We start from the raw sequence: 14,776 nt of genomic DNA, 5'->3' as shown, positions 1-14,776 counted from the left end.
TATACAAATGGGAAATGCAGGCCTATGCTATCCTGTATGGATAGCTGATATGCATACACAAAACAAATGATGCTCTGCTTGTAGGAAAGAGCAGAGCTGAATGTTGCTCCAAAGGAGTGTTAAGATAGAGGGCCTCTTACCAATAATGTGTATCCATTTGTAAATATCCTGAGGAGTCCGGTATAAGAGGATGTCTAGCTTTGTAAGGATAGCCTTCCTGTTCAGTCTTTATAGAATGCATTTAGGAGTGACACCTGCATTGAGCTTATTTTGCTGGTATAGCTTTGCCTTACCTGTACTATAAATGTGGACTCAGTCACTGGTTTTTACGTGGGAATGTTACCCCGCCCCCATTATACTTGTCACTGCTACATTAATTATGATGAAAATTGGACTCCAATGCAGTAACTCTTGATCCTTAGGTAGGCGAGGAGACTTTGAGAATGGCGTTAAAGCATGCCTGTTAGAAGGAAATGTGCAGTGTACATCGTAGTGTAGGGGTAATACTAAGCTCTCAAGTAAAACAGTTTAATCACAGAAGCAGACTATAAACTTTTTAATCTGCCTCTGGCAGCACAAAACTTTTGAGCACACTGTTCCCACAACATAAGCATATTTAGATCTGTTGTTTTGACCCTTGAATAGAAATACAGCTTCTTATTAATCTTGAAATGTAATCGTTGTAACTATTGCATGTCCCTTTTTTGAGTTAAGAGCTATGGTGGGAGAAAGAGCAGGGAGAACAAAACTGCTCTCACCTTGTTTGGAAACATTCAATTTAATTGGTCAGGAGTGCCAGCCTCTAGGCCTTGTGTAGGTCTACTTTAGCAGAAAATCACCTGCAGGAACTTGGAAGGTTTGAACTGATAGACATGAACTAATGGGGCACAGTAATATACGAGGATTTTATCGTTGTGGTGGGCAGTTATCTTAAGTTGTCAAGAGAGAATAGTCTAGCTCCTAGGTAATGTGGTAATCTGCGTACATAAATACTTCATACCTTGTTGTTAATGCCAGCAGGACTAATAATTGTGGAAGTATTATGTGCTATGCATGCAAATTGGATTGTCTGTTGCAGTGAAACACCTTGCTGCAAGGTCAGACAAATAAAACTGACATGAAAATGAGTTGTCTGAGCCTTTAAGGCAACTTGAAACACACAGTTGCATCTGTGCCTACAGATAACAGGAATCTTGTTTTGTCTAACCTGTGTCTTTTTCAGCTCTGAAGCCACACTTCAGGTTAAGGGCTAAACTCTTATCTCACAGGATAGCAAAATGGTTGAGGTTGGAAGGGATGTCTGGAAGGTTCTCTGGTCCAATTTGCCTGCTCAGGCAGGGCCACCTAGAGCTGGTTGCCCAGGACCATGTCCAGATGGCTCTTGAGTACCTCCAAGGACGGAGACTCCACAACCTCCCTGGGCAAGTTGTGCCAGTGCTCAGTCACCTTCACTGTCAAAAATTGTTTCCTGATGTTCATAAGGAATCTTCCTGTGCTTCAGCTTGTGCCCATTGCCTCCTGTCCTGTCAGTGGGCACCACTGAGAAAAGCCTGGTACTGTTGTATTTTGTACCCTCCCTTCAAGAATTTATATGGTAGTGGTCCACCCTGAGCCGCCCTCTCTTCATGCTGAGCAGTCCTCCACTCTATTCTTGCAACAGAGAAAATATAAAAGAAGAAAAAAAAAATCCCAAACCAGTAATAACACCCCCAACACCCCACACCCCACCCCCGGAAAAAAAAACCGCAACCCACCGAATAAAAAGTCAAAACCCAACAAAACTGCTCAACCAACAGCAATCCCTTCAGATAAAGACAAAAGCATTTGAGGTCACTCATAAGGAGAGATGATCTGTTCCACGGAGTGAAACCATTTTGATTATCCAGCTGTTCTGCCTGGCAGTGGTAGTGTTCTATAGTGTCTCCTTGTAATATGTCAGTAGGTATCATATTTTGGGGTAATTGTTGGGAGTTAGAATCTAGCAAGTGTAACAAAAATAAAAACTGGGAGGCAGCATTTCAGATTTCATTCTGAATATGCAAATGTCTTTTTGCTAATCGGTTCTGAGATTGTAAACTTTCAGTTTGGGCTTCTGTAGCCTAAAGCGTAGTTATGTCTGCCTGAACTGCATGATGAACTTCCATACAACATATTCGAACTTAAGGAAATACTTTCTCAGTCTCCCGAGGGCCTAGCTGATGTTTGCTGTCTGTTGCCTGCTTTAGGGTAAGGTCAAAACAGTGACCTGTCCGAGAGGAAAATCATTCCTGAGAAGAGACAAACTTCTTAATTCTGCAAGTCCTTCTAAAATCTGAAATAGAAGTGGAATTTCTGCTACTTGTCTCTCTGAAGTCGAATTCTAATATAGGAAAGCTGAGGAGAGTGTTTTCTGAGTTGCAGCAAATGAAAATGCTTTCCAAGGTGGACTTCATTTGGAGACCAGAACTCTAGCACTGTTATACTTGCTGTTGATTTCTGTCCTATGTAGGAGTTAAATTTCTAATCTAGTTTAGTTAGTGTCCAGAATGAAGTAAAAGCTAGTAAGGAAGACAGAGTTACTTGTAAGTGCAGGCTAACTGTTCGGCATGCATATTTGGTTTGGAATTGCTTTTTTAAAAAAATCCTGTGTTACTGCTCATGAATAATTAGCAAGGTTCCCCACGTGGAGCTGGTAGAACAGGCAACCAGCTTCAGAAGTGTTAATTTTTCAGTAGGAAGCTGGTTTCACTCTGAGTCAATGTGTCCAGTTGTGCAGCAGTGCTACTAACCCAGTAGGAGCCAACAAAAACGTAGCAAAAACATGACAATTACTTCAAAAGAGAAAATGTCAATACATGCATTTGCTGTGGCCAAATGAGAGAAGGGAATGGGATACAAAGGGACTGATCAAAGTAATCAGTGGTGTGCTGAAAAATACTTAAGGGAAGTAGTTAGAGCGAAGCTGCCTTAAGATCTATTTTCAAAACAGTCCTTAAGAATAAAAAGGAAATATTTCCTGTGTATGTTCGTAGGAACCCTTGCGTCTTAAAGTCTGGTCTGTTTGTGAGACTTGCAGACTCCAAAGATTTCCAGAGTTGCTCAGTGGGAAAAGATGCAAAAAAAAAAAAAAAAAAAAAGTCCCTACTAGATCTGAAAGCATGCAGCAATATACAGTTCTGGTCCTGTTGGCACCAATCTAATAGATCAGCTTGGATGAGACCCTTAGTTTTGGTAAAGTTACTTGTGGCACGTGTCTCTAAGGAAATAGATACTTTGTCTCACTATGGCAGCAAAATATCTTTGGGAGTGCTTTTTTTTCTGGTAATCTTTTAGCTCTGCAACTTGAAACCAGCGTCCCAAATGTGTGTATCACTGATGTTATTCAGTCCCAGCTTGTTTTGGCATAAGCTGTTGGCAGATGTGAATAGCAGCCATGTTTAATTTCAGCTTTACTTGGAATAGAAACAATACTGAACAGAAAATTACAAAATCAGGCGTTTTTTTGTTTGAACTCCTGAAATCTTCCCAATCAGTATTATAATACTGGACCAGGAGTAGGGACAGAATGCACTCTGGAAACTGACAACTTCTGCAGCTCTGAAACATAAGCAGATTTCATGAAGTTTGTCAGTTTAGTTAAGTCCTCTAAGTAATACATGGAAAACAAATATTTTTGAATGGGCAACTTGAAATTGCCATTAAGTCTCACTTCAGAAACAAAATGGAAAAAACTCTTAAGTCCTGACCAGTGCAGAATCACTTTAAAGAAAACAGGTTTTCTGGTAGAAAACTTTGGCTTTTTAAGCCAAAACCATCTTTCTAATCTTCAACCAGAAATCAGGTCTTCACAGTTTGTTCCTGCACTCCTAGATGAGTTCTTGGTTCAGAACTGCAGCATTCTCTCAGTTTAAAGCTGTGGTTCTTCATTGGCCTCTGAATAAACACGCTTTGACATAGCCAAATGTGGAAACAGGAGAAGGAAAGGAAAACAGCAAGCTCCGTGTTGAGGAGGAAGTGTTAGGATCTTAGGGAGAAAAGGTGAGAGGCAAACAGTCTTTGTCCCTAGTATATGGAGAGTTCAGAAACTGTTAAACCAGGCAGTCTTGAATTATGAATTTTCATAATACACTTGTTTTGGAATAAGGGAGCTGCCTGCTCTCAGCATCTCCGGCTCTTCTCTTGAGTGACTTCTCTTACTGCCTTGATGTCTGTCTGTGCTGACATGATCCTCTGGAAGTCTGAGTTTCTTCTGCGTGGACAGTATCTTGGCTGTTGCTTCTAACAGTGTTTCCACTCTTTCTGGATTTAATGATCAGATCTGGTCCTTTTCCTTCATTAGCAGAATTTCCTGATTAATAAATATAGGCAAATATTCTAATGCTATACTCAGAAGAATGAAATGTAGCCTTTTCAAGTCAGCCATGCTAAAGTCCTCCTCTTGAACTTTTGAGGTAAACACTGGTAGTTGACCAACAACGAATCCTTGTGTTAGTCTGTGGAATGATTGAGTCTTATGACTTGATTTACGAAGTCTTTGGTTTCCTCTGTAGACTTTGATTTGGGATGTAAGTGAATAGATTACCAAGATTTCAAATTGGTATGTATGTGGCTTTGTGTGCACTGAGATCATTCGGCCTTTGTACAAAAAGGAACTTTATTGGTGGCTTCCTACATATGAGAAGGAATGCAAAATGTGATGTTAGCCTTCTGAGGTTTTTTTTTCCTCTTTTGAGTTCGACGATCTTGGTTAGATGTAGTACTTGGATGCTGTAGCTGTAAAGTCAGCTGGCCAGACTTCTGAGATGAAGACTGATGCTGTCTTGTGATACAGTAAGTAAACCTTTACCTGTCATCGGTGAGCTCAGCTTACCTCCTTGATTAATCGATCACATTTGGTTTGCATTTCAGCAGGTGCACTAGAAATAGTTCAAGCCACTGGCAAGTAACTACTCTATTTTTAGCTAGAGATCTGATAGATCTCTGAAGCAGGGAAAATGATAAGCTTATAGCACAGAGAGAAAACCTAAGCAAGAGAACAGTAAAAGTAAAGCATGACTTTTATTTTGATCGGTCTTGTACTTTGGGGTGAGCCAAAGCTAAGATTAAGTTTACAAGAGCTAGTTTACTCCTGCAAATGAATTATGATACAAGGCCTTAATGTATGTTAAGATAGTAGATGTTTGTCACAAGTTCCTTGTAGTTGATGGTGGTGAGGAGTGGTGAGTCAGCAGGGGGACTTTGTGTGGAAAGGCCTGTGTGTAAATGGATCAGAACTCTGCAAGTTTTGTATAAAGTATTTACATGCTTTAGTGATGTGTTCATGAAACTGATTGCATCTGTTTGGGAACACTTTGTTTTTGACATAGGGTGAGCTGTCAGACTTGCAGTTTTATGATGTGTCATAAGAGTATTCATAAAGCACTCATTCCTTTCTCTAGTATTGCAGATACCTGAGGCATGCTTGCAGAGGAACGTACTGAAACTAAATCTGTTCTTGTTTTTTTGGCAATGGAGAGGGGGAGGGTTAGGAGAAAAGCAGAATTATACATATTCATATCATATACTAATATGTGCTTAGTGGGAGTTAAGCTCTATGAGTAGAGGTAAAAATCTAACCTTCTTAGAAGTTTTCTGGAAAGAAAATAAATATTGAAGATCAGATGTGGTTAAAACAATGAACTCTATGCAAGAGCAAGTGGTTTCAGTTTTGACTTCAGTAGCAGCTTAGGCAACAACTTAGTCCTACTCTAGACAGCAGAAATATAAAAGCACTTTATAGAAGCATATGCTGTAGAGCAAGTGCAGCATTAGCATGCTTCAAAGTTAGCTAACAAAAATATATAGAACTGCTCTATTTATAAACAGATACGCCTTGAGGAAAGATATTCGGAGTCTTTACGTTTCTTCCATGATGAAATGAAAAAGCAGGTTTTGTTCAAGACATGGAGGCAAGCCTGGCTCATCTCGAAACTATGTAGTTTACATTCTACGTTAGATGTAGAAGAATAACAGATTTACTCAGCACTAGTTTAAACTGGTAACCACAAAGAACTGGCTTATGCATGGAGGCGCTAGCAATAGGGACGGCATTGTGCTAACAGCAAAATTGCAGCTATGCAACCTTGTCTGTTAGAATAGACAAATATCAAATTGTCTGCACTGAGGGTTGTGATTTGTACTATTAGCCTCACATTTTTTGGTAGGGTTTTTCATTTGGTGTGAAGACTATTCTTGCTTAGGATTCCTAGTGCTCCTTGTGTGTAGTTTTCTGCAGTGTAATTTGTCAAAACACAGTTTGGAAGGTTCTGTCTTTCAGGATAATGCGTCCAGTTGGAGTGGCTGAACCCAGAAACTGTTTCATATAAACAATGTGAAACAAATGGCAGGTTTTATCGATATTTACTTCATTACAGAAAGCAAGATTATATTTCTTAATGTCAGGAGATGTCCACAGAAAGCTTAGTCCTACTGTAGCAGCTGTTTTCTAATTCCTTGGCTACATGTTGATTTCCAGCTAAGTGTTAGCCTAGCCCTTAGCTTGCTACTGAAAACTTGCACCTTGTGTTTGTGCTGTGTCGCAAATGTCCCATGTGCAGTGACATTTTGGAGAGAATGGAATTTCTGAGGCAGTTGGAGAAAGCCATTCATTGAAAACCAAAGTCTCACTTTAGAGTAGTCAGAAGCATCGATGAGGCAGTGTCATAGGCTGCTTTCCTGCACCCGCCTTACTGGAAAAGCAGAATTGGTACACAGTGTACTGACACTCTGACAGAGTCTGGCTGTGGATCCCCGGGTGGTTGCTATGTGAAAGAGGTGGTTCTTCCTTCCTACACAACTCTGCATATACAAGTCTGCATATTTTCGGCATTCTTATTCCAAACGCTGGAGTTGAGGGCTTTTTGAAAGTAAAATTCAACTAAACTGCATTTCAGTGTTGTGGTGTCTCTTCCCCTCCCTGTCAAGGAGAACCTAGAGCTAAGGTATGCTGTTTTCTTAATTTACTAACCTTATGTTAAGGACGGGTAGCTCTACATATTGTTGAGGTGTCTGTATTTGTTCTGTGCCTTGCCTGTTGTTTTTGGGATTTACTTGCAGCTGCAATAGCATGTTGCTGAGATGATCGTTTATTAGCAGGTCATACAGTGTTGTGACCCTTTCCTACCCTACAAAAGTGCCACTGTTGCAGAGCATTAATTTAAATCAAAAGCATCCAGCGCCAAACAAAGCAAGTATTTTGTGTATCGTACTGAGATGTCTTTAGGATGAACAGAGAAGCCTTGGTTACAGGCTGTGCTGATACAGTTCAAGACTTCAGGCTTTAAAAAAAAAAGGCAGCAAAAAACCTCAAAACCCTAGTGGTTTGGTTCATTTTTATGGTCTCCCACCTACCACCATGCTTTTATGATTAGCATGATTTCTAATAGCATGAAAAGACAACAGAAATGTCTTCAAATAGTTTGTTGTTTTCCTTTAAAATAAAATAAATTCAAATAAATAGAGCTCTGACTCCTAAAATAACTCAATTCTACCACTTAAACTTGCAGTTCAGTGCTTGCAGCCTGAAGGACTCACTCATTTATGATAGGCTGTTGGAACCAGATTCCCATTCAGTTAAACTGGAAGTTAAATCAGTAACCAGAACTTGGGTATCAAACCTCTTCAATTGGAAAAGTATTTTTTAAAATAAATTGTTGCACTGACTTGGATACGGATGTCTGGATTCTACGTCGGTGTATCAGGTTATAGCTTTGTTTATAGCTGTGAAGTTTATTATTGAGTTATTGTTTACCTCTGTGAGACAAAGCTGTAATAGATTTTTTTTTTCATCAGTGATTGTAAAACTGAAATTCCAATGTAATAAGCTGTCATTGTCTAATAGCAACCACAAGCATGACTTTACTGATAACTATAATTGCTCTTGTGCAGAACAGCTCCTGTCAGGAGTAAGGTAGGAAGCTTGACCAATTTTACATAGGGAACTCTCCTGGCCTTATGCTTGGCTCGCTAGGGTGTTCTGTGCTGCAGTCACTGCAAAGCTCTGGAGAGCTTATAATTCCTATGGTGTCACTGGCATTGCAGGGACCAGCAGCAGGTATCAAAGCTGACAAGCCATTCCATAGCTGGAGGATGAGGAGCTGAACCCAGTACCATGTGAATTGCCATCTGTCCCTTTCTCAGCTCAGGCACTACTACCAAAGGTATGGAAACTAGGGCTGTATCTCAAGCTGTGCCTCATGCAGGCTGGCAGTAAAACATCTCTTCTGATATTTTTCTGGATATGCTCAGACTGGATTGCCAGAGCGGTGTATACACTGATAGCTGCATCATTTTGGCGTGGTATTTACTACTAAATATTTGCGGCACTATGTAAGAGTATGGTATTCAGCTAATGCAACTTCATGAAATTGGGTGATATTCCACTGAAAAATGTTGATCTGCCTGCGTCCGGTTTAATGGGTTAAAAGGCATACACTTCTGAAAGCATGTGTCTTCCTAATTCTATGCTTGTATTCCTGCTTTATACAGAGATTCTGAAGATTTTGTGTTAATAGGCATTTTTAAAAGTACTCTGGAGATTCCTTCAGTAGTCTTGCAGTTGTTTTTCCATTGGGACACTGAAAACATACAGCATAACTTCAAAAAGCCTTTGGGGAAAGCTGAAACATTATCTCCAGAAATTGTGGTGGAGTAGCCAGGAAGATGAAGTAATTCACCATAGGACCTAATCATGGGCCAAATCTTATGGATGAAGAATTGAGTATGGCAAAAGTGTGCATTACAGCCATCTACTATTATGTTTTGGGAAATCACCTAGGTGGTCAGTTGATTGATCAGTAAACCTAGGCTATGAAAATAGTGCCCGTCTGCTTGCATGTCTTGTAAATCTTGGAAGAAGGGAGCGTGTGGTTCTGAAAAAAAACCAAACCACAATGTCCTGCTTTTACAGCCAAATGCAGGAAGGTTTTAGGAGATCTTGTCAATAGCAAAAGGCAAGTTGACAAAATTGTAGTATTGCTTAAAGCTGCTTTGTGTTTAAAAAATAAACAGCGTGCTTATTTAAAACAAGGTTATTTCTGTAGTGAAATCTCTCTTTTTAAGCAGAGCACACAAAGGTTGTACTAGCTCTGTCTCTGCAAGCAAGCATTGGTTTTCTACAGGTGTAAAATAAGGGTAGTAGGACCATCTTTTATTTTTTAATTAGTTGTCGTATTGACACTGTAGAACTACTTGGATGCTTAATAACGATATAGTTACAGACAGTATTTCTAGACTGCTATCTTCAAAGAGTTGCTGGTGTAAACACTTAACCTTTGAGTAGAGGAGCTGCAGAGGTTCTCAGAGCACCATTCTGCTCTCTGAATGTGTCCACTTGACAAGCTCAGCAGTGTTGACAGAAGTTTTGTATTGGACTTTCATCTCTAGCCCCCCAGTGTTGAATTAAGGTTGCTTTAAAACCAGCTCACTCATATATGAATGAACATCCAAAAGGTTATAAGCAACAAATTTAAATATGCTTTCTTGTTTCCTTAGCTTCTGGCTAGTGTTATGTTCCCTGTTTAACAGATTAAAAGTTTTTTTTTGTTGTGTACTAGTAGTGTTAAATCACTGTGCTAGTGAGTGTTTGGCAGTGAGGAAGTCTGGAAGCATACAGAAAAGTGAACTTTACTGTAATGCTGGCTGTTTCCTGGAAAGAGACCCCTTTTTAGAAAAGATACCTCCTGCAATTCTGAATAGTCCTACATTAGTATAGGCCAGAGGAACTGTAAAGTCAAGACTTTGGGTGGGGATGTTACCTTATCTGGTTTCGCTTGTTTAGTCAGACAACTATGCTTTTAGGGGATGCAAAAAAAAGGTTCACCTGAGTTTTGTTAACTTATTTCAATTTTCTTTCAATTTGCTGTTAAATGACATTGAAACCTAATTTTTAGGTAAAATATTTACATCACTCAGTTTATCAAAGCAAGACATTTGAACTAGATGCCTTTATGTTCCATACCCAAGGAAGAAAAAAAAAAGCAAATACTATTTTAACAACTGGTTTCACTTTGTTTAAGAACGAGAAGTGCCTTTTTATTTTCAGTCCTCCACCCTCCCTCTCTCAAGGGTGAAATGCTGATGCCTTTTCTCTAAACGGACAATTCCTTAAATGTTCGATGGCATACAAAATGTAACCCCTTCAGAAACTGCTTAATAACGGCTCTTTTGCAGTGACATGTCTGATTGGTATGAAACATTGCAGTAATTGGCTTCCTTGGTACTGTCAGAATGCACTTTAAATGAAAGTGACAGTAACTAGTCCAGATTTTTTTCATTTTGTTCAGGGTAAAACTGTGAGCTGGTAAATGACTTACTGGTTTTACTGCTTTCAATTAGTAACCCAGTTTTATACTCTTAATTATCATTTAATTGGATTGCCCCTTTACACTCAGCAGCTGACAGCCAAACCAGCTGATTTAGTATTTGGCACGACTGAGGGGTGACAGTTTCTTCCATAAATCTTTCTCTAGAGGATATGTTACTGCCAGCACAGAAACTCTTCTCTGGAAATGGCAGATCTGCTTTAATATCTCCTCTATAGCCTCTGAACTTGCATCCCCTCATTTGTACCTGACTCTGACTCTTCTGTTATTACAGAGGGGCCTTGAAGCCTCCACAGTAGAACTTTAATGTAAAATGTAACCAGGTAGGACATGAACAGTTCATAAACTGGACTCTAAAAGGTAATGTCAGTACATGTGTAAATTGCTTAGGAAAGTAAGTTTTCCCTTTAACTGTTCCAAGAAATTGTCATGTCTGTGCATGCTCTTAGAGGAAGGGGAATTCAAGTTGTAAACTGACTTTGAGAGTCAACTAGAGGACAAGGCAGGCATTGGGGATGCTTTTAAAAAGGGACTGGGAGGGAGAGAAAGAAGAACCAACAGTTTAAGGGCTAAAGAAGTAGTACTTTGAAGCCTTGCTGGGCTAGGAGAAGAGGCCATTCCTGAGCCTTCAGCTAGTCTTCTTCCTTCCTCTGACAGACAGCGGTGGTGGGAAAGCACTAGCCAAAAACCTGAGGAGGAAATAGGAAGGACATGTTGCCTCTCCTGTTACTATCCTGGACTCAAGATATGGATAACATCATTCTCTGGAGCTGATTGCACATGTGGGCTTAAAATCATCCACCATCTGGTGGCTGGGCTTCCCTTTTTGTCAGCTTCTGGCTCCTCTGTAAACTGTTTCAGGAGCCAGGAGGGGGAGGGCTGTTTATATCAATGTTAAATCAGTTAATAGAGGAATCTCCTTTTTAACCTTCTTCTGTAATCCTCAGAGTTAAATGCTTTCAGCTCATAGCTCAGTTGCAGTTATTTGTAGCTGACATTCACATTTGCTCTGTAGTTCAATTTAGATGATGCTGCTTGGCCCAAGTCAGAGGACTAATAACAAGGAGCTTGGTGCATGTACGAACTGATCACTAACTCCATAGTTAAGGTCATCCAAGTAAAGTTGTAAATATTTCCCCTCAGTTTTAAGGCATAGTTATCTGGTTTGAATTCACTTGTGGAATTGTGATTTATACTTTATAGTCTTGTCAGAGTTCTCAGCTACTGAAAATGCAGAGTAACATCCTCATCATCCCAAAATACTGTAATATTCTCATTAATCTGTGTGGTTTTGGTTCCAGCTGTTTGCCAGTTATTTTTTATTGGTCTATTTCTGAGTAGCTTCCAGTGACACATTCTTCAGAGAGATGAGATTTTATTCATACATGTATCTACTTATAGGTGAGGAATTTGAAACTGGAGCATGAGCAGGAGAAAACCAAGATCTTGTCAGAAGCATTAGAGACACTAGCTACCGAACACCATGAACTAGAGCAGTCGCTGGTTAAAGGATCTCCACCTCTCAGCATCATCAGTGAAGAGCAGTTCTATGATGCTGTTTCAGGTAAGTAATGATGTTTAGAATGTGAGTGTGTGGCTGGCATGTCTGGTGAATGTGGTGGGGGTGGGGAATGAGATAGTGGGAACAGTTGCACATTAAGTGAAATCTCCACCTTTCTAACGTGGAACTAATTTTAGGAGAATGCTTTGTGTGTTTTGTGAGCGGGCTTCTGAAATTTTGCCTGAGTTCACCTGCAGAATTCTAGTGTTTCACCTTAGCATGACAAAAAGCTACAAAACCACAGGGCAGTCACCAAAGTTCTAATTTCTTGAGTCTATGCCATTTTGCCTCCTATTTTAGGAGTTGTAACTGTATCTGGTAGCCTTCTGACTTTTCTCTGTGATGGTGTATAATTATTTCTTTTCTTTTGCTTTGTTGTTAAGACTGGTCCATAGAAATCACTGGTTTTGGGGGATAATGAGGTTCAAGGCTTCTGTTTCGCTTTATTATACCTTAAGTGTCACAGGTGGAAGGAAAGGATAAATCAAAATCCTGCATGCCTTCCTGAAATATCTTTCCCTTTCTGTTCTCCAGTTTAACTTTCATATTTTCATTTGCAGAATGTGGAAATAGTGATTTTTAAAAGCTCTGAACTACAGTAAGATGATTACAGTGTGCGTTTGTATAGAGAGGCTGTACATTGTGCAGCTCAATTATAGCTCTAGCTCTCTGATCCTGCAGTACACAGATGTCTGCAGCTATGAAGGATCTGGAAAACCTTGAGGGTGAACAGTGTCTTAACTGTAGCAGCTAATTACGTTGTGATGTTATATGTCAGGAGCATGTATCGTTACTTTTTCTTCAAATTGAACTGTCTAATGCTGCTGGCAAGTAAGGAAAAGCAGTGTTCTCGATTCCTTGATAAGTGTTTTGTGGTGCACAACTTAAGCAGAGAATAAAAGCATGCAAAGGGGAGTCTACGCTCAAGTATAGCACTAGCACAGGAATGCAGTGAATCAACAGCAGCAGACTTTGCTGCTTGGCATAGTAAGAAATTAGTCAAGCCTTCAAGGAGGAGAAGAGATTAAGGAACACTGGAAACAGGTTCTTCAACAAGAACCGAAAGAACAATTCTGCTGGAAGGCTTCAGGCTCTCTTGCTTGTCGCAACAAAGCAGAGAATAATAGTTTGTCTGGTGCTGCTGGAATGCAGTCTCTCCAGCCAGGCTTGCTTTGTGTATAGGAGAGAATACTTATCTTTAAAGAGCTGTTAGTCTCCACATCTCATAATTGGTGTGGTCTCTAAATCTTCTTGAATGAAAGTGTGCAAAGTCTCTTCTCTGTTGGGAGAGGTGGTTTTATCTCTTGAAGTTGCAAACCAATTGCATCAAGTGGGTTTGTGTAACTGTGAAACTTGTTGAGTGTATGTAGCTCTGTATGTGTGTATGTATTAAACGCACATCAATTCTCTCTCCTTCAGGAGATGTTACTTGATGTAGTTTATCTTGATAAATCTTGTCTGAAGACAAGTCTGATGTTGACAGTCAAGAAAGTGAGTCTGTCTTGGGAAGTTATCTTCTCTGTTGTTCACATTAAGTGCTTTGCAGGGATTAGGGCTCTGTCTTCAGTGTCACCTTTGGAGGAAGGGCACTGATTTTTAGCGAGGGAGTGGGCTAGAGAAAGGGAAATAAGATATGTTTCCCTGGTTGCTGCATGTGTTATGACTTTCACAGTAAGCATAAAAGGAATCAGTGTTTTTGTAGGTAGGCTTTGAGGTGGGATATTTTTGCTAATCGGTGGGATCCTGGTAACTTTCTGACCCTCTAGCTTTTCTGCTGTGTCTGTGGAGTCTCAGGTTGAAGGCTTCTTGACTCTGTATGACAAGAATACAGTGAGAGCAAAGGATTTGGAGATACATGATGCTGGCTCAGAGTTTGGGAATGGGGATTGTCTTTGGGTTAATGAGGCAGGGCATATGAGTATAGATATTTTCATAACAAAGTAGTGACTGGGCATAATTGTTAGAAGCTAACAATGTATAGCTCCAGAAATCTAAACCATTAGGAGTTCTTCTGAGCATGGATTGTAATCTAATGTAAATGATAGTGATTGTGGATAAATAGACCTATTAATGATTTATCTTAATAGGCTCTATAGGAGATTGAGCAGACACCAATGTATTTTAACAAGGTGATGGGACAAATGGCAAGAGCTGTCAGTTGAAAAAGGCTACTACTTTGACAGTGTTCTTTTTCTGTTAGGTTACCATCTTTTCTACTTAGTTCTCTGAATTTTCTTATCTCCACTGTAGGAGTGAGTTTAGAAGTGAGAGTATTGCATAACTAAGCTTGCACTTTGAGCTGAAGAATCACTAGCTTTGACTTGACAGGTTGAGAAGAAGCCACTGCCTTGTTTTGTCTTGCTTTTTAAAAGAAGAGTGTCTGCCTATTAGACAATTCTGCATGTTTGCTTTCAACAGAAGTATCACTAGCTGTGGCTATTCAGAGCAATGCAAGACTTTTCAAACCAGGTCTTTGAACAAGAGGTGTATTGGAAAGGATATGTTCACAGCAATGTCTGCTTGTCCCTATTTACCATGCTCTGATTCATGCTGTAGGGCAACCTGATTGCATGAACCAGATTCCTGAATGAAGGTGAATCAGAAGATACAATCTGGTTGCTATTGGACAGTCAGTTCCTGGTGCAGAGAGTAGAACTAATCTGAAGAGAACGCCACTAGAAAGGATGCTTAAACTAGAGACCAGTCCTCAGCACCATCTGTTTGGCTTGTGGATCTGCTCCAGCTTAGCCATGCTCCCTGCTAGTGTTGGCATAGACTAAATTGGTCACTAATCAGTCTGTGTTGGGTAGTTCTGTTTGTAGAAACCGTGGGGACTATTACAGAAATATCCTCTTTCTTTTCCAAAACTGGGGTG

General features: G+C 40.0%; 1 protein-coding gene across 4 annotated transcripts in view; it reads left to right on the top strand.

Moving 5' to 3' along the window:
• The window catches only part of OSBPL1A (oxysterol binding protein like 1A), a 68,884-nt gene that overhangs the window by 28,756 nt on the left and 25,352 nt on the right, over positions 1–14,776 (top strand). For 3 of the 4 annotated variants that reach the window (XM_069853975.1, XM_069853978.1, XM_069853977.1), the window contains one exon: positions 11,742–11,904. In XM_069853975.1, coding sequence (XP_069710076.1) covers positions 11,742–11,904 — 163 coding nt within the window. Of the gene's footprint in view, positions 1–4,776; positions 4,810–11,741; positions 11,905–14,776 lie in introns of those variants that run through there. The other variant, XM_069853976.1, reaches the window with a different exon arrangement.

Source organism: Phaenicophaeus curvirostris, chromosome 3 (genome assembly GCF_032191515.1).
Source record: "Phaenicophaeus curvirostris isolate KB17595 chromosome 3, BPBGC_Pcur_1.0, whole genome shotgun sequence".
Taxonomy (NCBI): domain Eukaryota; kingdom Metazoa; phylum Chordata; class Aves; order Cuculiformes; family Cuculidae; genus Phaenicophaeus; species Phaenicophaeus curvirostris.
This window is presented reverse-complemented; position numbering and strand designations above follow the sequence as displayed.